General features: G+C 58.0%; 1 protein-coding gene across 1 annotated transcript in view; it reads left to right on the forward strand.

Moving 5' to 3' along the window:
- Positions 1 to 568: 568 nt before the first annotated feature.
- Positions 569 to 23,300, forward strand: part of CMTM7 (CKLF like MARVEL transmembrane domain containing 7) — a 41,600-nt gene continuing 18,868 nt past the window's right edge. The window contains exon 1 of the mRNA XM_051818532.2: positions 569 to 796. Within this exon, the coding sequence (XP_051674492.1) occupies positions 638 to 796 (159 nt within the window). The 5' untranslated portion in view covers positions 569 to 637. The remainder of the gene's footprint in view (positions 797 to 23,300) is intronic.

A 23,300-nucleotide genomic window follows, 5' to 3' on the forward strand; every position in this document is an offset into this window, starting at 1 on the left:
GCTCACCCTAATAGGCAGAAGAGAGAAAGACAAAGACACACACACACACACACACACACAGGTGTCCATCGCAGGTAAATGAAACTTCGCGTTTTCATGCAGTGGAATATTACTTAGCAATACAAAGGACACGACTACCCAGAGGCACCCCTTCACCTTCCCACCAGCCTGAATCTCAAAGAACTTACGCTGCGCGAAGCCAGACACACATGGCAAATTCTACCCTGAGCACAGGAAATTCACAGGGGCTGCAGGGCGCAGGGGTCTCCGGGGGGGGGGGGGCGACGGGGCACGGCGTGGGGGATGGGGGGCGGGCAGGCGGACCCCCGACTGGACACTCGAGCAGGGAGCCGGGCGTGCCGCGTCGGGCCGTGAGCTGCGCGGGTCAGCGACCCGGGGCGAGGTCCTGGAGCACGCAGCTGCTCCCACACTGCGCTCGGGGGCGCACAGCCCGCCTGGGCCCGGGAGCCCCCTCCCTGCCCGAGGTCCAGCCCGCGCCGCCTCCCGGAGGGGGCGGAGGAGCCGGGCGCCCCGCCCTCCCCGGCCTCGGCCCGAGCCCGCCCCGCCCAGGCCCGCCCCTGCTTATCGGGCCCGGGGGCCGCGGCCGGGGAGGCGGCCGGCGCGCTGGGGCCGCGGGATGTCGCACGGAGCCGGGCTCGTCCGCACCACGTGCAGCAGCGGTAGCGCGCTCGGACCCCGGGCCGGCGCGGGCCATCTGGGCGCCGGGCCCTCGGACCGGCTGCTGGACGAGGGCTACCCGCGCACGCACACGGCCCTGCTCAAAGTGGCGCAGATGGTGAGCGAGGCGGGGGTCCCCGGAGGGGCCGGGGAGGGCGCGGCCGGGACCCCCCACACCCCACCCTCCCCAGCGTCTCCCTCCGCCGGCTTCGACGGAGACCCCCTTCCCAGGGGGCGGCCGCGGGGCCCGACGCGCCTGCTGGCCCGAACCGCCGGCCAAAGTTCCCTTTCGTCGTCTTCCTCTTCTCGCGGCCGCCTCGAACCCGAGCCGGGGGCGGAGGAGTCGCTCCGCGGCGGCGCTGAGACGGCGAAACCGGCCGCCCCCGGTCCCCGGTGCGCGGAGCTTCCCGTCCCGGGCGCGGGGACTCCCCCAGGAGGTTTGCGTCCCGCCCCGCCGCGGGCCGGCGGTCGCGGTCACCTGTGCTGTCGGACCCCAGGAGCGGGCCCGGGGCTGGAGGTGCCCCTGGAGGCTGGGGACAGCCAGCCGGCAGGATTGGGGGCGCCCGTGCCCTGGTTCGGGGAGGGGGTTCCCCTGGAGCAGGGCAGGATGTGAATGTGACCCACAGCGGCGCGCAGGGCCCCCCCCCCCCTCCCGCCAGCCTTGACGGATGGTGCCCGGCCTGGCCTCTTGCTGCCCCCTCCCATTTTACTCTCCTTAAGCAGTTTTTCGTCTTCGACACCTTTTCCATTTGCACAGTGTGTTTTGAAACTGGGCTGGGCCAGGCTGTTAGTTTCCATCCACTGTAATGTTTGCCACAAGGACGGAGGAGGAAGGAGTGGTCTTTCTGCAGAGGGGTGAGGGCTGAGCCGTGTGGGGAGGGCCGCAGGGTCGCAGGCAGGCCCGCCAGCGGCCAAGGGGGACCGGCCCCAGGGGCCGCCTGGTGTCCACAGTGTGAGTCCAGACGCAGAGTGGAAGCAGGAGGGGCTCTCGTGTTGTGCTTGGGTCAGAGCAGAAGGGCAGGGGGGCTGCATGGACCACCAGCTAGGACCGTCTGGGGAGGAGCTGAGCCTTGGTTGGCCCTGGCTTAGGAGACCAGGGAGGGGAGCAGCAGGGATGGGCGGGTGAGACAGGCGGCACCAGGGCACAGGAAGTGCTGAGTTGCATGAGCAGAGGCCGGGATCCGGGGCCTCCGTCTGCTTTCCATGAGTCTGGTGGCCCAAGGTACTGCTGCACATCCATTTCTGACCTGAAACCCTCCACCAGCCGCCCCCCACCCCCCCACCCCCCCAAGCTGTGACCGGTCGGTGGCCCTGGTGCCAGGTTGCAGGACACAATGGCAGGGCCTCAGAAGGCAGAGAACAAAGGCCCCAAGAATCCCTTTATCTGACTGCTGCCTCCCTGCGTGTGCCAGGGGAACCGGCCACCTGCCCTGGAGGGTGCCAGGCTGGTTGGCGGGGACCCCCTGGGGTGGAGCGGCCCTCACCGGGGTGGGGGGACACTTTCTTGGCTGGGCACCTGCCTGGGCATTTGCTGTTCCCTGGTCTTTGCCGAGAAGTGCTGTGGGGGAAGGCAGAAGCAGCTGGGAGAGCGCCATCCTCTGGACGCCCCCAGCATCTCTCACCTAGACCATGCCGATCCTTGTGTCCTTGGCTCCCCAGGGAGTGTTTAGCCAACAGACCTGTCCAAAGAAATTCTGAGGCTCTTCCTCCCTCCACCTAGGTCTGTTCTGCTGCGTCTTCCGCTACTAGAAAAAAAATAGGAAGAAAGTCGTGTCTCAGGGGCACTGGCTTGTGACTTGTCCTTTTTCCAGGTGTAATTCTTTTTAAGTTAAAAAAAATTTTTTTTGTTTGTATTTATCTGCAAGGCGCTGGTTCACTCTCCAGAAGCCCTCAACAGCCAGGACTGGGCCTGGAACTCAGCCTGGGTCTCCCACGTGGGTGGGTGCAGGGGCCCAGCTACCTGAGCCGCCCCCTGCTACTTCCCAGAGCAGGCATTAGCAGGAAGCTGGGAGTGGGAGCAGAGCCGGGCCTGGAACCAGGGCGCTCCGATATGGGATGCGGGCGTCACAGGTGGTGTAAAACGCCGACGCTCCCCTGCCCCCACCAATGGAGCGTTGATTCTCACAGTCCTGTGGCAAAGATGGCTTCGTTTCTTTGGTCTTTTTTAAGATTTTTTTTTTTTTATTTGAGAGGTAGAGATACAGACAATGAGAAGGAGAGACAGAGAGAAAGGTCCTCCTGGTTCACTCCCCAGACAGCCATGATGGCCAGAGCTGTGCTGATCCGAAGCCAGGAGCTTCTTCCGGGTTTCCCACATGGGTGCAGGGGCCCAAGGACTTGGGCCATCTTCTGCTGCTTTCCCAGGCCACAGCAGAGAGCTGGATTGGAAGTGGAGCAGCCAGGACTCACATCAGTGTTCCTGTGTTGGAAGCCGGCGTCACAGGTGGCCCTTAACCCACTGCGCCACGGCGTCAGCCCCAGGAACCTTTTTATTATAGCTGTATTTTTGGAGCCTGTCAGTTGTTCTTGATAATGACTTAGGAATTGCATACCATGTCACCTGTGGGTCGTTAAGAGCCCGTGGAGCAGCATGGTGGACAGAGAGAAAGCTGGCTGGAAGGGGGTGAGGTCACCCATCTCCCTGAAGGCCTTGTTTCCCCTTAACTCTGAACTCTGGGCCCGTTGTGTTTTGTTAATAGATCCAGGGGCGTCAAAGCCGCAGTGAGCGACGCCTCACACCCACGAAGACAGCCATAGTAGAAAAGACAGAAACTAGCGAGAAGCTGGGAGGAGGAGACTCTGGGGCCGGGGTGCCCTGCCGATGGCCGTGTAAAACAGGTCGGCCACTTGGGGGATGTGCAGGTCCCCCGAGGTTCCTAGCTCTGCCCGAGACGGGTGACAGCGTTCAAGTACGTTCACGTGAAGGCTCACGCGGCTGCCCGGCCCCACTGGTCCGACACGTCCAGGACAGGCAGCGTTGCAGGCGTGGTGGCCGGCTGCTGGTGCATGGTCCGGGAGGAGCCACTTCAAGTAGGCAGTTGGTGTGGCCTGCGAATTATGTGTCGGCCATTACAAGGAAAGAGATGTAAGGAAGGGCAGGATGGGCCCGTGCAGCCGCTGGGGTGGGGCACCAAGGCTACCCCGCAGGCATTCATGCCCCTCTTACCCCTGCCGCGGCCACTGGCGGGGGAAGGAGTGTCCACACAGCCTCCCAGAGGCCGGGCTGAAGGGCCAGGGTCCTGGTGTTGTCACCTGGTGCACGGGGGCCGGAAGGGGCAGCTGTGGCAGGAGGGGGACCCCAGGACGGGGCGTGTGGCCTCCCCGGTGCTTGTCGTCCGTCCGTGCCATCCATCCATCAGTGAGTGCGCGGACCCCGAGGGCCGTGCCAAGGCTCTTGCTCTCCCAAAGCCATGGCTCAGCCAAAGGGCAGACAGGCAGCAGCGCTGGCTGCCAGGAGGGCCGGGGTTCTGCAGCCTCACCACGAGGACACAGGTCAGAGGGGAAGCAGAGGCCGCTGCTGAGTTGCAGCATGACAGATGAGTGTGTGTGGTGCTGTGGACAAGGCAGCCCCTGCCCTCGTCATAGGGGAGACACCCGCTCATCGGATGGCTGTGAACCTGTGATCAGAAGCCAGACGGGTGTGGCCTTGCTGGGAGGCCAGGAAGGGCCCTTCTGAGGATGGCCACTTGATGTCCCCGGACGCAGCCTGCTGAGTCTGGAGGAGGGGGCAGGGTGGGTGAGTCTGGGTGAGTGTGCAGGGTGAGGACATGACCCCTGTCGTAGGGGAACCAAGGAAGCATGGTGGAGTGTCAACCCAGCAGCACGGTGTTGACAACCAGAGGCTATACTGCCCCCTAGGGGTCATCTGGGAACTTGGTGGAAACCGTGGGTGGTGTCGGGGATGAGGGTCGGGCTGTAGGTGCGCTTGGTTCGTTTCAGGACAAGGCTTCATCTGCTGGTAGGAAGCCTTGTCTGAAATGAGACTGAAGGCACCCATGCAGGCTGGAGGCACTGGGTGTCGGGGGGGGGGGGCGGTACACTGTGCTTCCTGGCAGCAAGGTGGTCCTACAGACCATGCAGGCCTCCGGGGGCCATTCTGGACTTCCCTTTGGGAATTCACAGCCCAGGCGCCAAATGGATTAGACTGTGGAGCAGCCAGGACTTGAACCGGTGCTCTGGCAGGAGATGCCAGCATCGCAGGCAGTGGCTTAAGCCTCTGCATCACAATGATGGCCCACTGGGTTTTCTTTCTGGTAGCAAAAGAAATACTTCTTCCACATTGAAACTTTGGGAGACACAAACGAGAAAATAAACTCCACTATTTCTTTTCCCCAGGGGCAATGCTTAGAGTAACACGTTATATAGTATTTTAGAGGAGACTTCTAATTTAGGTGTTTTAAAAACAAAATGATGCTGCACACATTCCGTGGGTGTTCTCCTGCACAAGTACTTTCTCACGCCAGTGTTCCTCTGTGGCGTGGCCTCTAGTGGCGTGGCCGTGGCTGGTGGAGGCGCCGTGGGTTCTGTGGCCGGCTGCCTTCATTGTGGCTCTGGGAGTTATCAGTTCTGCCCGTGTGCACACAAGGCTGGAATGAGCCTCCTGGCAGAGCTGTCCCTGATCCGTCCACGGGAGAAATGGCCTTGGCCCTGCAGAGAGAGGAACGTAAGCCTCGCCCTTCCCCAGGGGGCAGGCGCCTAGTGGCCGTCCAGCAACGAGTGGATGTCCCCTGATGGTCCAGGGATTGCAAGGCACCGACTTCTGCGTTGTCATGGTGTTTTTGGCGTCCGATAGTTGGGAGAAGGAATGACAGCAGAGATGGGCTGGAAGATCAGTCGTGTGCTCAGATGTGGGCGCAGCATCTGCGGGCGCTGGACGGTTGGTGGCACCACGCACGGGGAGGCCCTTATCCAGCCAGGCTGCCCAGCAGAAAGATTTTGTGGCACTTGGAAGAGTCGCCTCCAGAGCACCCCAGATCACCACCTGCTGCCGTATGGCCAGCACTGGCCAGAAGTACCCCAGCTGGCAGGGTCCCTGGGCTGCACGGTCAGGGCGGAGGGTGTGCGGTGCAGAGTGACTCTGGGGGGTGGGCCCGGTTCCCCTGCGAGACACCCCTGGGCCTCTCTGGGAACGCACCCTCGTTGGGGCTGCACATTTACTGAAACGCTTGTTTCTGATGGCCTCCTCCCTTCTCCCCTCCTCCCTGCCCTGGTGCTTCCTGTACAGCTCAGGACATCCATCTGTTTCCTCCCTGCGCCTGCCCCGCCACCCAGCTGCCGCCTGGGCGTCCCCTCCCACCCACTGCCTGCCGTCTGCCTGGCCTTCTTTGGGCCTGCTGGTTTGCTGTCTCGCTGCTCCCTCCCTGGCCTCCCAGCCTGGTTCAGCAGGGACCTGGGTCAGCCCAGCACCTCATAGCGGCCGCCTCCCGCCCCAACGCCCTGCCTCCCGCAGCAGATAGGCACCTGGCATAGGTTTAAATCTACAAGGCAGTGTCATGGCTCTCCCACAGCTCGGGGACTTCTTCTCCCTCCTGCAGTTTTCGTGGGCGCCTGGAGAAGTTCATGGAAAATGGAATTGAAAGATAAGTTTACTTTGGTGTAAAAATTTAAAAATTTTTTTTATCTTTTTGTACTTATTTACGGGGCTGATGTTGTATACAGTGGGTGAAGCCATGCTTGTCAGTCCAGCATCCCACGTGGGAGTCGTCCCTGGAGCCGGTGCTGTGGTGTAGCGGGGAGAGCCGTCCCACATCAGCGAGGCTGTTGGAGTCCAGGCTGCTCCAGGCTCATAACCCATCATCTAGACAAGGATTCCAATCCAGCTCCCTGCTGATGGGCCTGGGAAAGCAGCGCACGATGGCCTGAGAGCTGGAGCCCCTACCATCCATGTGGGAGAGCTGGATGGAGCTCCAGGCTCCTGGCTTCGGCCTGGCCCAGCCCCAGTCATTGTGGCCATTTGGGGACTGGACCAGCGGATGGACGATCTGTGTCTCTTCGCCTTTCCCTGTCTCTCTGTAACTGTAAGCCTCAGGGAGCAGCTGTGCTCTGTGTACCGCCTCCCCTCCGTCCCCAGACGGGAGCATCCGTACTCTGCCCGTCTGGACCACTGTTGCTCGACTCCGCGTCCTGGAGGTGACTCTGCATTCTCTCTGAAAGCGTCCTCACTCTGCTGCCAGCCACGTTGTGCTGTGCAGGGTTTCCCTGTCTTCTGTTCTCTGCGGTGGTGGGGCAACAGTCCTCGTCTAGATGATGGGTTATGAGCCTGGCAGAAGGAGAGAGTCCTCAAAGTAGGGATCCTGGACCAGGGGTGGCACACTCTCTGGCATTTTGCATCCAGCCTGACACAGGTTCTCGAACACCACCCTGTGGTCCTCTCCCAGGGGGTCCCAGGGGTCTTTGTGTGCATTGTCATTGAGGAGGACTCTAGCTAGTGTTCGGAGTTCTGCAGCCGTAGGACCACAGGAACTTTGAGAGTGGGAATCATAGAGCCTGCTTTATGGTGCTGTCAGTTAGGCCACCTGCCATGCCAGCATCCCACACTGAAGCGCTGGTTAGAGCCCCAGCTGCTCTGCTTCCAGTCTAGCTCCCTGCTCGTGCACCTGGGAAAGCAGCGGAGGCTGGCTCAAAGGCTTGGGCCCCTGCACCCACATGGGAGACCTAGATGGAGGTCTAGGTTCCTGGCTTTGGCCTGGCCCAGCACTGGCCATTGTGGCCATCTGGGGAGTAAGCCAGCAGATGGAAGACCTCTCTCTCTCTCTCTCTCTCTCTCTCTCTCTCTGACTCTGTCTTTCAAATAAATAAATCTGGAGGAAAAAAAAACAGGATCGGGAAAACCTAGAGAACAAGAAGCCCTGTTCGTCCAGCATTTTCTTAGCCCCTTCCTGGGGAGTGAAGGCAGCTTCGCAAGGTACAGAGCTGGCAGGGAGCCTGGAGCAGCCGGGGCACGCGGTGAGCAGAGCCAGCCAGGCAGGGCTGCTCCCTGTGAACAAGCTGCCCCAGGAGGTGTCCCGGAAGAGGACTGAGGTGAGCCCGGCACTCCGAGGGCGCCCTGAGGTCTGATGCTTTGTCTCTCAGTTCCATGTGCTTTTGCTGTCTGTATTTATAGGTAAGGCTACCTGGGACGGAGCTCCGTGTCCCCCTACCCCGGGCCCTGTGGTGGTCGGCCTCCCACCACGTCCGTCACACCGTTTTCTACTTACGTGTGTGTGGTACTTTCCCGGAAGCGTGTGAGGGGGTGCTGCAGGCCCACGCCCCTTTATTCTCGGATACTTCAGTGTGTGTTTCCTAAGCTGCAGGGCCTGGGGGCTTCTCCTACGTGGCTGCAGTACGGGGACCAGCGTCAGGAAGTGACACACATCGCTGACAACCCCACCCAGCCCCTTTCTGCGGCCTGGGTCCTACCCCCTGTCTCGTGGGGCTTCTGTTGTCTGGTCACCAGGATCCCTGGGGCCAGAAGAGCTGCTCCTGCTCCATCCTTCGTGACTTTGACCTTGATGCTCGTGGAGGGCCCAGGACAGAGCACTGGACATTAGAGTCAGCATGAGGGCCCCACTGATTCTCAGCTTTGTGGTAGCGAGAGTGATTTATTTCACTTAATTGAAAGGCAGAGCAAGGGAGTGGGGAAGAGGCACCTCCCGTCTGCTGGGTCACTCTCTGAATGCCTGTGGTGGCTGAGCCGAAACGTGGAGCCAAGACTGCAGTCCAGGTCTCCCATATGAGTGGCAGAGCTAAGTAATCGAGACATCACGGGTGCCTCTTGGGGTCTGCGTTAGCGGGAAGCTGGAGTCAGGAGCTGGGGCCAGGTTTTAAACCCAGGCACTCGATATGGGATGCAGGTACCTTAACTTGTTTTTTGTTGTTGTTTGTGTGTATGTATGTTTTAAGGATTTTATTTGTCTATTTGAATGGTAGAGTTACAAAGAGAGAGAGAAAGGTCTTCCACCCACTGGTTCACTCCCTAAATGGTCTCAATGGCCAGATCTGCGCCAATCCGAAGCCAGGAGCCAGGAGCTTCTTCCAGGTCTCCCACGCAGGTGCAAGGGCCCAAGGACTTGGGCCGTCTTCTACTGCTTTCCCAGGTCATAGCAGAGAGCTGGATTGGAAGTGGAACAGCCAGGACTCGAACTGGTGTCTGTATGCAATGCCGGCTGGCAGGCGGAGGCTTAGCCCACTGTGCCACGGCGCCGGCCAGTAACTGGTGTTTTGACCATAAGGCCAAGTGCTCTCGCCAGAGCGACTTTTTTTTTTTTTTTTTTTTTTTGACAGGCAGAGTGGACAGTGAGAGAGAGACAGAGAGAAAGGTCTTCCTTTGCCGTTGGTTCACCCTCCAATGGCCGCCGCGGCCGGCACGCTGCGGCCGGCGCACCGCGCTGATCCGATGGCAGGAGCCAGGAGCCAGGTGCTTTTCCTGGTCTCCCATGGGGTGCAGGGCCCAAGCACCTGGGCCATCCTCCACTGCACTCCCTGGCCATAGCAGAGAGCTGGCCTGGAAGAGGGGCAACCGGGACAGAATCCGGCGCCCCGACCAGGACTAGAACCCGGTGTGCTGGCGCCGCTAGGCGGAGGATTAGTCTAGTGAGCCGCGGCACCGGCCCCAGAGCGACTTTTTTAAGCTGCTCGTGTGAGAGGGAACGTGGTACTGTTTTTCTGTGCCTGGCTCGTCTCCCTTAGCGAAATGGCTTCAGTTCCAGCAGTGTTGCTGTGAAGGTCGGGATTTCATTGTCTCGTGGCTGAGGCGGATTCACACTGCAGTGAACCCCGTGTCACATTCCCCTCTCGTGCGCTTAGTTCATTTCCTTTGACATGCGTCCAGACGTGGGCCAGCTGGGTCACACGGTGATCCGCTTCCAGGGTTCTGAGAACCTCCACACCCTTCTCCCTGACGGCTGTACCAGGTAACCTCCCACCGCCCGTGGGTCAGGTTCCCTTTTCTGCACATCCTCACCAGCAATTTAACTTTGCCGTCTTTTTGGAGCAAGGTGATAATCTCAGTGTGGTTTTGATTTGCGTTCTCCCAATGGCTAATGGCACTGAGCAATTTTCCATATATCTGATGGCCACTTGTGTCCTTGTGAGAAACGTCTGTTCATATTTTGCTTGTCTCTCTCTTTTTTTTTATTTGACAGGCAGAGTGAGAGAGAGAGACAGAGAGAAAGGTCTTCCTTCCTTTGGTTCACCCCCCAAATGGCCACTGTGGCCGGCGCACCGCGCTGATCTGAAGCCAGGAGCCAGGTGCTTCCTCCTGGTCTCCCATGCGGGTGCAGGGCCCAAGCACTTGGGCCATCCTCCACTGCCTTCCCAGGCCACAGCAGAGAGCTGGCCTGGAAGAGGAGCAGCTGGGACTAGAACCCGGTGCCCATATGGGATGCCAGTGCCGCTGGTGGAGGATTAACCAAGTGAGCCACGGCGCCGGCCTTGCTTGTCTCTTATCAGGATCGTTAGGCTTTTTCGTTGCTGAGTTCTTGGCTCTGCTCATATTCCGAATGTTCATCCTGTGTCCTGTGGGGAACCCCCAGACAGAGCGACCCCTAGAGCTTTGCTAAACCTGCAGGTTCTGTCCGGGCTGCTGCCGCCTCTGCTTCCCCTTTAATTGAGTTGACAGCTTTTCTGTGCCGCCCAGAGTCCACACAGCGGGCAGACAGACAGGCGGCGGCAGGGATGAGAACCGTGTCTGGGCTCAGCAGGGCTCGGGGCAGGGCAGCTCCTTTACGGCTAATGTAGGGCAGCCCCGGGAGCCCCTGAGCAGTGGCGTTTCTGTCTGGGGTGGGAGGCCACAGGAGCTCCGTGCCAGAAGCGCTCAACGCTTGGATTTCCATTTGCGGCTCAAGTGCTCACCCTTTGGTGTGGCCCCAGGCTGGGCCCTGGGCTGGCCACAGGCTCCATTTCAAGTCGCTTGGCCAGCGGGTTCCCCATGCCTGTCCTGCCCCGGCCCTGTGCCAGCTGCGGCCCGTCCCGGGCTGGAGGGGTGGGCACTGAGTCTTCCTCTCCGAAATCTGCTCTTTCGAAGCGTGTTTCGCACACGCTGCTGTCCTCTGTGCCGTCCGGGGGGTGAGCCACGCAGCCCGTCTGAGGATCCGTGAGAAAACCAAAAGCCACTGCGGCCGGCTCCCGAGCTGGCGTCTGGCTCCTGCTCTGAAAATTGTCCTAGACACTCCTGGTCCCGGTTCACCGGCCCCAGCGGCTCGGTCGATTTTTCTCCCTGCTGCTGGCACCTGTTCTGGAAGTTAGAGAGAGAGAGAGAGAGATGGAACTCTCGGCCATGGTTCAGGCCGAATCCAGGAGCTTAGAATTCAGTCTGGGTCTCCAGACTGTGAGTGGCAGGGACCCAACCACGTGAGCCATCGTTTGCTGCTGCCCAGGTGTCCATTAGCAGGAAGGTGGAACTTTGGGAGCTGGGCTGGGATTTGAACCCGGCCCTGCAGCGTGGGATGCGGGCATCTTAACTGGTGTCTCCACTGCTAGGCCAACTGCCTGCCGCTTGCCTCAGGCTGCAGTGCTGTGTGATACAGGCTCACGTGAGGACGGCAGAGGCTACTCTGAAGGCTGCCGCTCGTCAGCAGCAAGGAGCAAAATGTGAGTCGTGGCACCGGCGCCGTGGCGCAGCAGGTGAAGCTGGCACCTGCAACACCGGCATCCCGTATGGGCACCAGTTTGAACCCCGGCTGCTCCACTTCCCATCCTGCTCCCTTCTGTTGTACCTGGGAAAGCAGTGGAGGATGGCCCAAGTGCCTGGGCCCTGCACCCATGTGGAGACCCGGAAGAAGCTCCTGGCTTCAGATTGGCTCAACTCCAGCTGTTGTGGCCATTTGGGGAGTGAACCAGTGGATGGAAAACCTTGCTCTCTGTCTCTGTAACCCTGCCTTTCAAATAAACAGCCTAAATCTTTAAATAAATTAAAGCAGCATTTATTTAAAAAAAAAAAAAAGGCAGTGCAGTGAGGGTAGAGTGGGGGTGCTGAGCGTGAAGACGGTGGACAGATAACGGGGTCCTCTGGTTTGGGGCCAGACCACCCGGGGCAGGGAGCTGCAGGCAGAGGCCTGGTGCAGAGGAAGGGGAGGCCCAGGCAGAGGTGGGCAGGGTGTTCCGGAGCGGGGGACAGCCTGTGGGGGGGCCCAGAGGCCAGAGAGAGGGTCTGGGATCTCGGGCAGCTGCCACGTGTGCGTCAGGCAGTGATGGAGTTCGGAAGGGCTGTTAGCCACGCCAGGAAGTGGGCAGCAGCTCTGGTGGGCTTTGCCAACTTCCCCACCGTTGTGAATTTCAGTTCCTCACCACTGTCAGTTTCTGTTTCACCGAGACTCCTGGAGGCAGTCGTGCTGCAGCGAGGGTGTTTATTTGCCTGATTCTTCTGGCGTCTTCTGTGGCAGGATTTTATAGATCTACCTTTTTTTTTTTTTTTTTTTTTGGACATCTTGTGTTATTATGCAAGTATGCTGAGAGCAACATTAATACAATTAAGCCTATAAGTTATGGACAACCAGAGTTCACCCACAGGCCCACCATTCCATATGTTCTACCAGGGTAGTGATTGGTTCTTGCTTGGGTGTACATGAAGCTAATAGAGCTATAATCCTGCTGTTTACAGTCATGGATTCTGCTCCATTGCTGTGACGTGGCTGTATGCAACTGTATATAATGGATAAATCATCTAAGTGCATATTCTTTAACTCACATCACCATTCCCTTAAACATTCTTTAAAATATTAATTTATTTGAGAGGCAGAGTTACAGTCAGGGACAGAGGATTTGCATGCTTTGGTTTACTTCCTAAATGGCTGCAGGGACCAGAGCTGAGCCGATCCGAAGGCAGGAGCTTCAAGTTTTAGTGCTGCATCTTCCAGGTCTCCCACGTGGGTGCAGGGGCCCAAACACTTAGGCCACCTTCCACTGCTTTCCCAGGCCACTAGCAGGGAGATGGATTGGGGCGGAGCAGCCGGAACTGGAACCAGCACCCATATGGGATGCTGGTGCCGCAGGCAGAGGCTTAACCTACCACGCCACAATGCCAGCCCCTTAAACATTTTTTTTAATTTATTTTCATTTTCATTCTTTTAAAAGGTTTATTTATTTGAAGTCAGAGTTAGAGATCTTCCATCTGCTGGTTCACTCCCCAAATCGCTGCAAGGCTAGGCTGGAGCCAGGAGTTTCTTCTGGGTCTCCCATGTGGGTGCAAGGGCCCAAGCACTCCAGCTAGCTTCTGCTGCTTTCCCAGGTGCATTAGCAGAGAGCTGGATCAGAAGCAGAGCAGCCAGGACTTGAACCAGCGCCTGTTTGGGATGCTGGCGTCTCAGGTGCTGGCACTGGCCCCACCACTCATGTTTTCACCTCATACCACTGCCGCTGACAAATAGCAGCCAAGGAATAGCTTCTGTCCTCCTCACGGATACCTACATCAAATATACCAGCAGTAAAACTTGAAGAAAGTAGGTGGGTGTTTGGAATAGCAGTTAAGATACCAAGTAAGATGCCTGCATTTTTGCCACAAGGCTGGCCCCTTATCTTAGTTTTGAAAGGCATGGGGCCAGCGCCGTGGCATAGCGAGTAAAACCGCTGCCTGCAGTGCCAGCATCCCATATGGGCACCAGTTCAAGTCCCGGCTGCTCCACTTCCAATCCAGCTCTCTGCTATGGCCTGGGATAGCAGTAGAAGATGGCTCAAGTCCTTGGACTCTCTCTCTCTCTCTCTCTCTGCCTCTCCTTCTCTTGCTGTGTAACTCTGACTTTCAAGTAAATAAATAAATCTTAAAAGAAAAAAAAGAAAGACAGAATCAGACATAGAGACAAAGAGGTCTTCCATCTGCTGGTTCACTCCTAAAATGGCTACATCATCCGGGGCTGGGCTGGACCAAAGCCAGGAGCTTCTTCTGGGTCTCCCACATAGGTGCAGGGGCCCAAGGACTTGGGCCATCTTCCACTGCTTTCCCAGGTGCATTAGGAGGGAGCTGGATCAGAAATGGAACAGTCAGGACTCGAACCACCGCCCATACGGGAAGCTGGTGCCGCAGATGGCAGCTTAACCCGCTGTGCCACAGCACCGGCCCCAGCCATTCACTTGTTAACACGGCTTTTAGCTGCTGATAGTGATGTGACACTGAGCAAATGTGGGGGCTAGGAAACGTAGGGCAGCCTGGATCCGGTTCTAAAGGCCTGGCCTCCGTGGGGACAAGTCTGAATTAACCACGCGGAGCGCATCTCCTGCGGTAAACCTCTTGCACATCTCTGCGTGTTTCCAGGGGGCTCCCCCAAGCGAGCAGCCTCAGGTTTCTGGGTTCAGAACGCAGGCGCAGCCTGCTCTTGGCTGTGACAGCTTGCGCCTCTCTGTTGCTCTTGGGAACATTTGGACACTGCATTCACAGCTCCCCCTTTGGGGCAAGTCTCTGGTCTTGCCTTGCTCTTTGATTTTTCTTGTGAAGCCGCTCCTGCTTTTAGGAAAAGGTGAATTACAGGTGACTGAGGTCATAAATACAGAATTGCGAAGACCATCTGCCCCCACCGATGTCCGCTGTGCGTCGGAATCCACCTGCGCCTCGGAGAGAGGTGAAGACGCCTGAAGCCAGCCGCGGGAGGACAGGGAGGCTGGTGACCGGGGCTTCTGTTGACTCCTCCCAGAAACCTCAGCTAAGGAAGAGGAAGTGGTAACCCGAGCACGTCGGGCCGCGGGCTGCCCACTGTGGCCCACGGTGCAGGTGCTCTCTGGGCCCCCAGAGTTGTGCTGTGCATTTAGCTGCCTCGGACAGGGCTGGTACCACGTGCCAGGGGCTGCCCCCGGCGCGGGTCGGTTATCTCAGAGGGGACTCCGTCACTCCCGCCATCCAGGTGGAGGGAGGTCACACAGCTAGGGAGAGGCCGTGGGAATCCCACCCGTACATGTGTGTGATGCCCAAAACCAAGCCCTTAACTCGCTGTCTTCTGCCTCCTTTGTGCAGAGACCAAGCTTCATCACGGTCCAGCCTGGGGGGCCCGGGGCACGCACAGCCCTGTGGCCGGGGGCTCGGGGCTGGTTCAGAATGTGGATTCTACTGGAATCAGAAACTACTGGATCCGAAACCAGCCAAGGGGCACAGGGATGTGCATTTGACATGACCTCTGGCAGAGCAAGCATGGCAGGTGCAGATGTTCCCACGGCCACCCAGAGCACGTGCCAGCCCCAGGCTTCCCTCCCTCGCCTGGGGCATTGCGCAGGCCGGCAGGGAGCAGTGTCGCTTCCCACTGTCCGTGTTCTCTCAGAATTCACTCATCACTCCTTTTTGCCATGGGAGGCATTTCCCAGCACAGACCTGTGTTGTTTTGTCCGTCCGTCCGCGGAGGACAACTGGGGCCAGCTCCATGCCACATACACCTGCGTGTGCACACGTGATGTCTCGTCTCAGGAGTGCATCCCCGAGCGTTGGAGCGGCTTTGTGGGGTTTTGTTGACGTGGAAAAGCAGCTGCGGGACTCTCTTGCACAGTGGTGAGCACAGCTTTGTGTTTGCTTGGGCTTAGCCGTTCCAGCAGGAGAGGACGTGAGAAGATGGGCGGGAAAATGGAACGCAGAGATAGCACACACTTTCCGTGTGTGTGTGTGTGTATGCATGCGCACGGTGGCGTGCTGTGGATTTTTCCTGTCGTCGCCCTGCAGGCCGCGGCGTGGATTGTCTCGCGCCTCTGCTTGCATCCATGCAGCCTTCTTGGTGGAAAGCTATGCAGTATTTTTTGCCCATTTGCAGAACAGGCCTGTGTGGCTTCGTGTCGGATTGTGCGTGTCCTGCAGACCTGGATGGAAGCATTTGTCAGAAATGTGATTTGCAAGTTTTTCCGCTGCTCGGAAACCTGTCTTTTTCTTCGCCATCTCTTGCAGGATACAAGTTACAGATTTTGATGAAATCAGTTATCCCTTTTTTTTTTTTTTTGCCTTTGTAAATTATATTTGAGGTTCTTATCGTAAAGATTTTATACCAAGTTTTCTAAACGTTTCGTAGCTTAAATTTGTATTTATTGATTCTTATTTTCTTTGAAGGCAGAGAGACAGCCAAAAACAGAAATACAGAGGTTTTTCCATCCACTGGTTCTCTCCCCAAATGCTCAGAACAGCCAGGGCTGGGCCAGGCTGAAGCCGGGAACCAGGAACTCCCTCCAGGTCTCCCATAGAGGTGGCAGGGACCCAGGTACTTGAGCCGTCATCCGCTGCCTCCCAGGGCATCAGCAGGGAGCTGCATGAGAAGTGGAGGCGGGACTGTACCCAGCACTCTGATACGCGCTGTGCTTAGCCTGTTGTAATGCTGTAGCCTCCCTGAAAATTGATTTTTATCTAAGGAGTGAAGCGTATCCGGTTCTTGTTCGTACATGTGAATGTCTGCACGGTTGGTTGATGAGGATATATAATTTTTTAAAGATTTATTTATTTATTTGAGAGGCAGAGAGAGAAAGATCTTCCATCTGCTGGTTTACTCCCTAGATGGCCACAACAGTCAGAGCTGTGCTGATCTGAAGCCAGAAGCTTTCTCAGGGTCTCCCACGCGAGTGCGGGGGCCCAAGGACTTGGGCCATCTTCTACAGCTTTCCCAGGCCATAGCAGAGAGCTGGATTAGAAGTAGAGCAGCCGGGTCTCAAACTGGCGCCGATATGGGATGCCGGTGCTTCAGGCTAGGGCCTTAACCCGCTGTGCCACGGCGCCAGCCCCATCTATATACTTTTAAATATATAGATCTGCTGGGATTTGACTGAGATTGCATTGAGTCTGTTTGCCACTTTGGGGAGAACAGGCTTGTTAACGAATTTGCAACTTCCAGTGGATGAGTGTGCACAACCTCTCCGACCTCTTGGTTTATCCGGGCCACCCTCCATTGCACCAGTGTTTTGTAGTTTTCAGCATACTACAGACTTTTTTTTTTAAAGACTTATTTACTTATTCATTTGAAAGGCAGAGGTACAGAGAGAGAGGGAGAGAGAGAGAGAGGTCTTCCATCCACTGGTTCACTCCCCAGATGGCTGCAAAGGCAGGAGCTGTGCCGATCCAAAGCCAGGAGCCGATATTCGGTATAGTACTTCCGGGTATAGTACTTCTGGGTCCCCCATGCAGGTACAGGGGCCCAAGGACTTGGGTCACCTACTGCTTTCGCAGGCCAGAGCAGAGAGCTGGATCGGAAGTGGAGCAGCCAGGACTCCAACCGGCACCCATATGGGATGCCGGCACTGAAGGCAGTGGCTTTACCCACTATGCCACAGCGCCAGCCCCCTATACTACAAACTTAGATCTTACAGTCAATGAATGTTTCCTCTTTGTTTTTACTGCTATTATAAATCCTCCTATTATGCTTTTCCTTTAATTTCGGTTGTGCATTGCTGGTATTTACAAATACAGCTGGTTTTTGTAAACTGGTCTTGGATCCTGTGACGTTGCTAGACTCAGTTATTCCAGTAGCTTTTCTGAAGATTCATTGGGCTCCTCGACGTGGACGGTCATGGGTCTGCATGTAAGGTTTTGTTTCCCATCCGTATGCCTTGCCGTTATTTTTCTTGCCTGGTTGCAGCTTCCAACAGTATGCTGGGTAAAAGGCACGAGAGGGCCGTCTGTGTGTCTGGGAGGGGAGCACACAGCCTCCCCCTCCGCTGCCGTGTCAGCTGCGGTTGTTCCTGGGTGTGCTTCATCGGGCTAGAGGAGTTCCTTTCTCTCCATACTTGCTCAGAGTGTGTATCATGGGTAGATACTGCATTGTGTCCAAAGCTCGCCCTGTGGCAGCGGATGTGAGTTTGTGGTTTCTCTTCCCTGGCCTGGTGATAGGGTGCATACATTTGAAACAAACACTGACCCAGCCATGCGTTCCTGGAGGAAACCGGAGTTGTGCATTGCACTTCTTATCTGTCATAGCCTGCAACGTGCTGACGTCTGTTGTTTTTGATGGGCTGGAAGGAGCGTCTGGAATCTTGTTAATGACTCATATTCAGCTCTGCCTTTTTGTGTCTTTAAAGATCGTATTTATTTATTTGAGAGGTAGAATTACAGACAGAGAGAGGGAGAGACAGAGAGACAGAGGTCTTCCGTCCACTGGTTCACTCCCCAAATGGCCGCAACAGCCGGAGCTGGGCCGATCTGAAGCCAGGTGCTTCTTCCGGGTCTCCCACGTGGGTACAGGGGCCCAAGGACTTGGGCCGTCTTCCACTGCTTTCCCAGGCCCTAGCAGAGAGCTGGATTGGAAATGGAGCAGCCGGGGCTTGAACCGGCGCCCGCATGGGACGCTCACCTGTTGCGGAAAGCATGACGTCACCCGGCTTGGTTCAGAAGCAGGTTTGGGAAGAAGCTGCTGAGACTGAGCTCAGTGGAGGCTGCCTCGCCCGACTCGGGATGCCACTAGGTGCCGAGCCCCTGGGTGCCCAGGAGGGCTGCGTATTTGTGTTTGGTTACCTGACCCCAGCTTCCGGGTTAGCAGGTGCATTGTGGAGTAAGAACCTTTTGTTCACATCCCCAGGTGGCTCCCTGCTTCCCCCAAGGGCAGCCTGGCCAGGGCAGAGGCGGGACCTGCTGTGCGGGGACTGAAAGGCCTCTTTGTCTGGGCCCCAGACACAGGGAGCCCTCAGAGCGCCCCGCCCCGGGCAGGCTGGGTGCAGTGCGGGGAGTGGCAGGGCTCTGGCCTTACCGGGTTATTTTTAATAAGGGAAGGCCAAGGGGTGGGGAGCCTTCTGCAGGGCAGCCTTTGTTTCCACCTGGTGGAGGAGGGGGCGGGCTGACCGTCTTCTGAGACGTCCTAGTGAGGCCTCTGGAGTCCGGAAGACCGAGGCAGAGGGGGCACAGGTGCCTCTGTGAGAGAGGGTGCTTCCCCAGGGCAGATGGGGGCGGTGGTTAGAAGGGGGCGGGCCTGGCACTTCCTGCACTCAGAGCCTTATGAAGCTTTGCAGACAGAGCTGCCCGGCACCGAGGAGTCGGAGGTGGCTGAGCTGGCCCAGTGCACTTCCTGGTGGTCCCCACCAGCCGTCCGAGTGCCCTCCCCGCTGGGTCACCACCAACCCCGGGTCCCTGCCGGGGTTCTGGGACCCGATGGTACCCAGGCCTCCGAGCAGTACTCCTGGCACGTTGCTGGCGCCTACGCAGCCTCCTCCTCCCCCTCCCTCCACTCCAGTCCACCTTCTTCTATGTCAGTTCTGAAGCTGGGCTCTGCCTGGGGCTCTGCTCCGCCCGGTTGCCGTCACTGGCACCCCTCTGCCCACTGGTGCACCTGCTTCCTCAGCCCAGTGGCTGACGCCCTCTCCTGCCGCCAGCCCGGCTTCCCCTCGTGCCCGTTCCCGGATGCCCCATGCATTCCCGGGTCGTGTTGCCCTGCGGGAAGCCTCTGTCTGCCTCGCTTGTGGGCTTGGATCCCTCTCTGTGTCATCGTCACTGTCCTGGCTGCTGTGTCTGCATCTCTCCCTCCAGGGCAGGGCCTGGCTGATCTGCTGGGCTTAGCAGAATCCCCAGGGCTGCGAAGCTGTCTGCCCAGGGATTTGCAAACTCCGGTCTTTTTGTTCCTCCGGGCGAGCCTCTGACAGGAGTTTGAATACCTGGCGTTCGCTGGGTGTCGACTGGAGCGCTGCCAGGCTGCGCTGTCAGAGTGACTCGTGGTGGCTTTTAGCATTATCCCCGATCGAAAGGGGAGGTCTGCGAAGAGGCCCCTTGCCCTGTGGGGAGCTTTGCAGCTGCCCCTCCTCCTGGCGGAGGGCCAGCCTGTGGGCCACGCCCAGGCTTCCTTCTGCACACTCGGCGTGCCACGATCATGCATTCTGAGCAAGGTGGCTTTTCACCCCGACACACGCCTGGTGTACTTGCTTTGTCACTTTTTATCCCGGACTAATTTTCTTCTGCCCTGCGCTGGCATCGCACACCGGGGGACACTGCAGGCCCTGGCCGCTGGCAGGTGCCCAGGGCTTCGTGCCAGGCCTCTTGCCACAGCCTCTCCAAATATTTATCTCCCCAGGATGGTGGCCAGCGCTTGGAGCAGCGTGACAGTCTCTTCTGTGTCCTGGTTACCTTAGGTTCTCTTGGGCAAGACGGGAAGCAGTGTAGTGTGGCGTTCCTGGCACCAAGCACAGGGCTGGCATGCGGCGGGTACTCCGTGAACAGTCAGTGCATAAATAACCCTCTCCGTCTTTTCTGTTTAAAAGCCGGGGTTGCCTGACTGGGGAAAAGGGGAACCGTGGACGCAGATGGTCACAAAGGCTGGGACACGTGTGCCTCGTCTGTGTGGGGCCAGCAGCCAGTGGCAGAGTGGTTTGTCACACAGCCCACCTTGGGTCCAAGCGCACCACGCCCCCAGGAGCCTGCCGATGCTGTGGCACTCTATAGAGGTCCATGTTTAATTTAAGGAAAATCGGGGCGAGCGTTTGGTACAGTGGCTTCAGTTGCCACCTGGAACACCCACGTCCCCTGTCGGAGTGCCTGATTCGAGTCCTCGTTCCACTTCCAATCCAGAGTCCTGCTAATGTGCTGGACTCCGTCTTGTAGGAGACCCGGATGGAGCTCCAGGCTCCTGCTTCAGCCTGGCCCAGCCCTGGCTGTTGTGGGCATCCGGGAAGTGAACCAGCAGATGGATGGGAAGAAGAGCAGCTGGGAAACGAACTGGCGGGGCCTGTATTGGAGCAGGCGCCACAGGCGGAGGCTTAGCCCACTATGCCACAGTGCTGGTCCCTGGCCTTTTTCATTTGCCAAAGTGAACCCCCAGGCCCAGCAGTGTCCACCCCGCCATGCCTCTGGCCTGCACGTGGTTCAGAATGGGCATCCAGGGGCCGGCATTGTGGTATAGCGGGTAAAGCCACCACCTGTGATGCCAGCATCCCAGCTGAGCACCAGTTCTTGTCCCAGCTGCTCCACGTCTGATCCAGCTCCCTGCTAATGCACCTGGGAAAGCAGTGGAGGATGGCCCAAGTGCGTGGGCCCCTGCACCCATGTGGGAGACCCGGCTGAAGCTCCTGGCTGCTAGCTTCAGCCTGGCCCAGCCCTGGCCGTTGTGGGCATCTGGGAAGTGAACCAGCAGATGGAAGATCTCTGTCTCTGTCTCTGTCTCTCCCTTTCTCTCTGATTTTCATACATAATAAAATCTTAAAAAAAAAAATGAGCATCCACTCGGTGATGGAGCTCATGGGTAGGGAGGCCTGCTCTCCTTCCTTCCTTTTTTTTTTTTTTTTTTTTTTTCTTGACAGGCAGAGTTAGACAGTGAAAGAGAGAGACAGAGAGAAAGGTCTTCCTTCCGTTGGTTCACCACCTCCCCCCAAATGGTTGCTATGGCCGGCACGCTGTGCTGATGCGAAGCCAGGAGCCAGGTGCTTCCTCCTGGTCTCCCACATGGGTGCAGGGCCCAAGGACTGGAAGAGGAGCAACCGGGACAGAACCTGGCACCCCAACCGGGACTAGAACCCAGGGTGCTGGTGCCACAGGTGGAGAATTAGCCAAATGAGCCGCGGCGCCAACCTCCTTCCTTCCTTTTTTTAAAAAATTTTTGCATCTGTCCAAAAGGCAGAGAGACAGAGAGAGACATCTCCCATCTGATAACTAACTTCTTAAATGCCCACAATGGCCAGGACTGGGCCACCGCCAGGAACCCAATCCAGGTTTCCCATGTGGGTGGCAGGGATCCAACTACTTGAGCCATCATCACCAGCTGCCTCCCAGGAGGCCGGAATCGGGAGTCAGAGCCGGAATCGAACCCAGGCACTCCAGTGTGGGACGCGGGCCAGGCTCCACCCCCTGGAGGTGGCTTCTCCACGTCGGCTGCCACAGGGGTTCCCTGGCGCCGGGTTTGGTGAGTTCTCAGAGGCAGGGCCCGCCTTCCCCCCCGAGCGCGATCCAAGAACATCTCTACCGAGGGGGCGTTTGCACCCAAGTCCCGGGTGCAGGCCACAGAGGTGTGTCTCACCTGTGCCTGTCACTCTCCTGGACAGAGCTCAGCTTCCCGGCGCAGAGACTCCAGAGGTGAAAGCCACAGCCGTGCACGTGTGGCTTTCGAACAGGCCAGCAAGGCCGTGCTGTTGTGTGCACATCACGCCAGCACCGAGTGGTGTGGAACAGCCGCTCGCTCGGCGGTTCTGCAGGTCTGGAGTTTGCGCAGGGTGCAGTGGGGCTGGCTGGTCTCTCTGCACGGTCCCGGGGCTTCAGGGGCAACTCTCTCGTGTTGTTGGGGAAGCTGGCTGGGGCCTTGGCTGGGGCTATGGGTCAGAGCACGTGGCCTCTTGCAAGGGTTTAAGCCCTGTCATGACAAGGTGGCAGGACCCCAGGGCAAGCGGAAGGCATCGGGGTCTCGGTCTGTGACCCGGCCGTGCAGTCCTGCTGTGTCACTTCCGCCGACCCTGGGGGGCCTCCACGGCTGCCCAGGCTTGGGGGAGAGGAAGCAGGTCCTGCCTCTTCCTGGGCAGAGACGAGGGCTGCGAGAGCATGCAAAGCGTCACAGCGGCCTCGTTTGGAAAACAGACCCGGCCACGGGGCGTCCTCCGGGGTGGGGCGTCCTTCTTGGACCCCACACCGCTGCGTTCCCAGGGAAGGCTTTGCGGTCAGAGCTTGACTGTTCTGCCCAAAGCCTCAAGCTTAGCAAACGACACGAATGAGGCAGGAAGCAGCTACGCAGGTCAGGCAGACTCTGCAGCCGGAGGCATAGAGCTCTGTGCCTCAGTTTCCCTATCTGTGCAACGGGGAGACAGACGCACCCACCTCCTGGCACGTGGGGAGCCCCTGATGAGCATGAGCCATGCATGGGAAGGATTATCTGCCGGGATAATCCTTGTGGAAAAAGTGCACATCCCAGCCAGCCGGTCACTCGCTTTCGCAGCGAGCCTCTGGGAAGCCGTAGGCCCTGATCCCAGGAAGACCCTGGCTGCACAGGTCCCAGCTGTCTGGCTTTATCCGGTTCTCTGGCTCTTAGAATCTTAACTTAAAAGAGAGAGAGCACGCCAGCATTTAATTATTTTCTGTATTTCCCCCACGTCTAAGTGCACATGCGGCGCTTCCTCAATGTGGAGATCCCACCCTGCGTGACTGCCGACTCTGTCACTTCTGGGGAGGCGGGGAGAGCCCCGCTCCGTCTCGCCTGCATTCAGATGTGGGGGCAGGAGCACAAAGGAGAACTGAGGAAGCACACGGTGCTGCCATGAATCTAGGTGCAGAAACACAAATGGGAAAATGAGAACCTCTTTCATTTTTTCTAAAGATTTATTTATTTGAAAGGGTGACAGACAGAGAGGGAAAGACAGAGCGAGGCCTTCCATCTACTCATTCGTTCCCCTGATGGCCACCATGGCCAGGGCTTGGCTACGCCGGAGCCAGGAGCTTCATCTGGGTCTCTCCCACGTGGGTGGCAGGGGCCCAAACACTTGGGCCATCTTTGGCTGCTTTTCCAGGTCATCAGCCCAGAACTGGTTGGGAAGTGGAGCAGCCAGGACATGAACTGGTGCGCATATGGGATACTGGCACTGCAGGTGCAGCTTTACCCATTAGACCACAACGCTGTCCCCTCTTTATTTTTTTTAAAGATTGATTTATTTATTCGAAAGGCAGTTAGAGACCGGCGCTGTAGCTCACTAGGCTAATCCTCCACCTGTGGCGCCGGCACCCCAAGTTCTAGTCCCGGTTGGGATGCCGGTTCTAGTCCCGGTTGCTTCTCTTCCAGTCCAGCTCTCTGCTGTGGCCCGGAAGT

Source organism: Oryctolagus cuniculus, chromosome 4 (genome assembly GCF_964237555.1).
Source record: "Oryctolagus cuniculus chromosome 4, mOryCun1.1, whole genome shotgun sequence".
NCBI lineage: Eukaryota > Metazoa > Chordata > Mammalia > Lagomorpha > Leporidae > Oryctolagus > Oryctolagus cuniculus.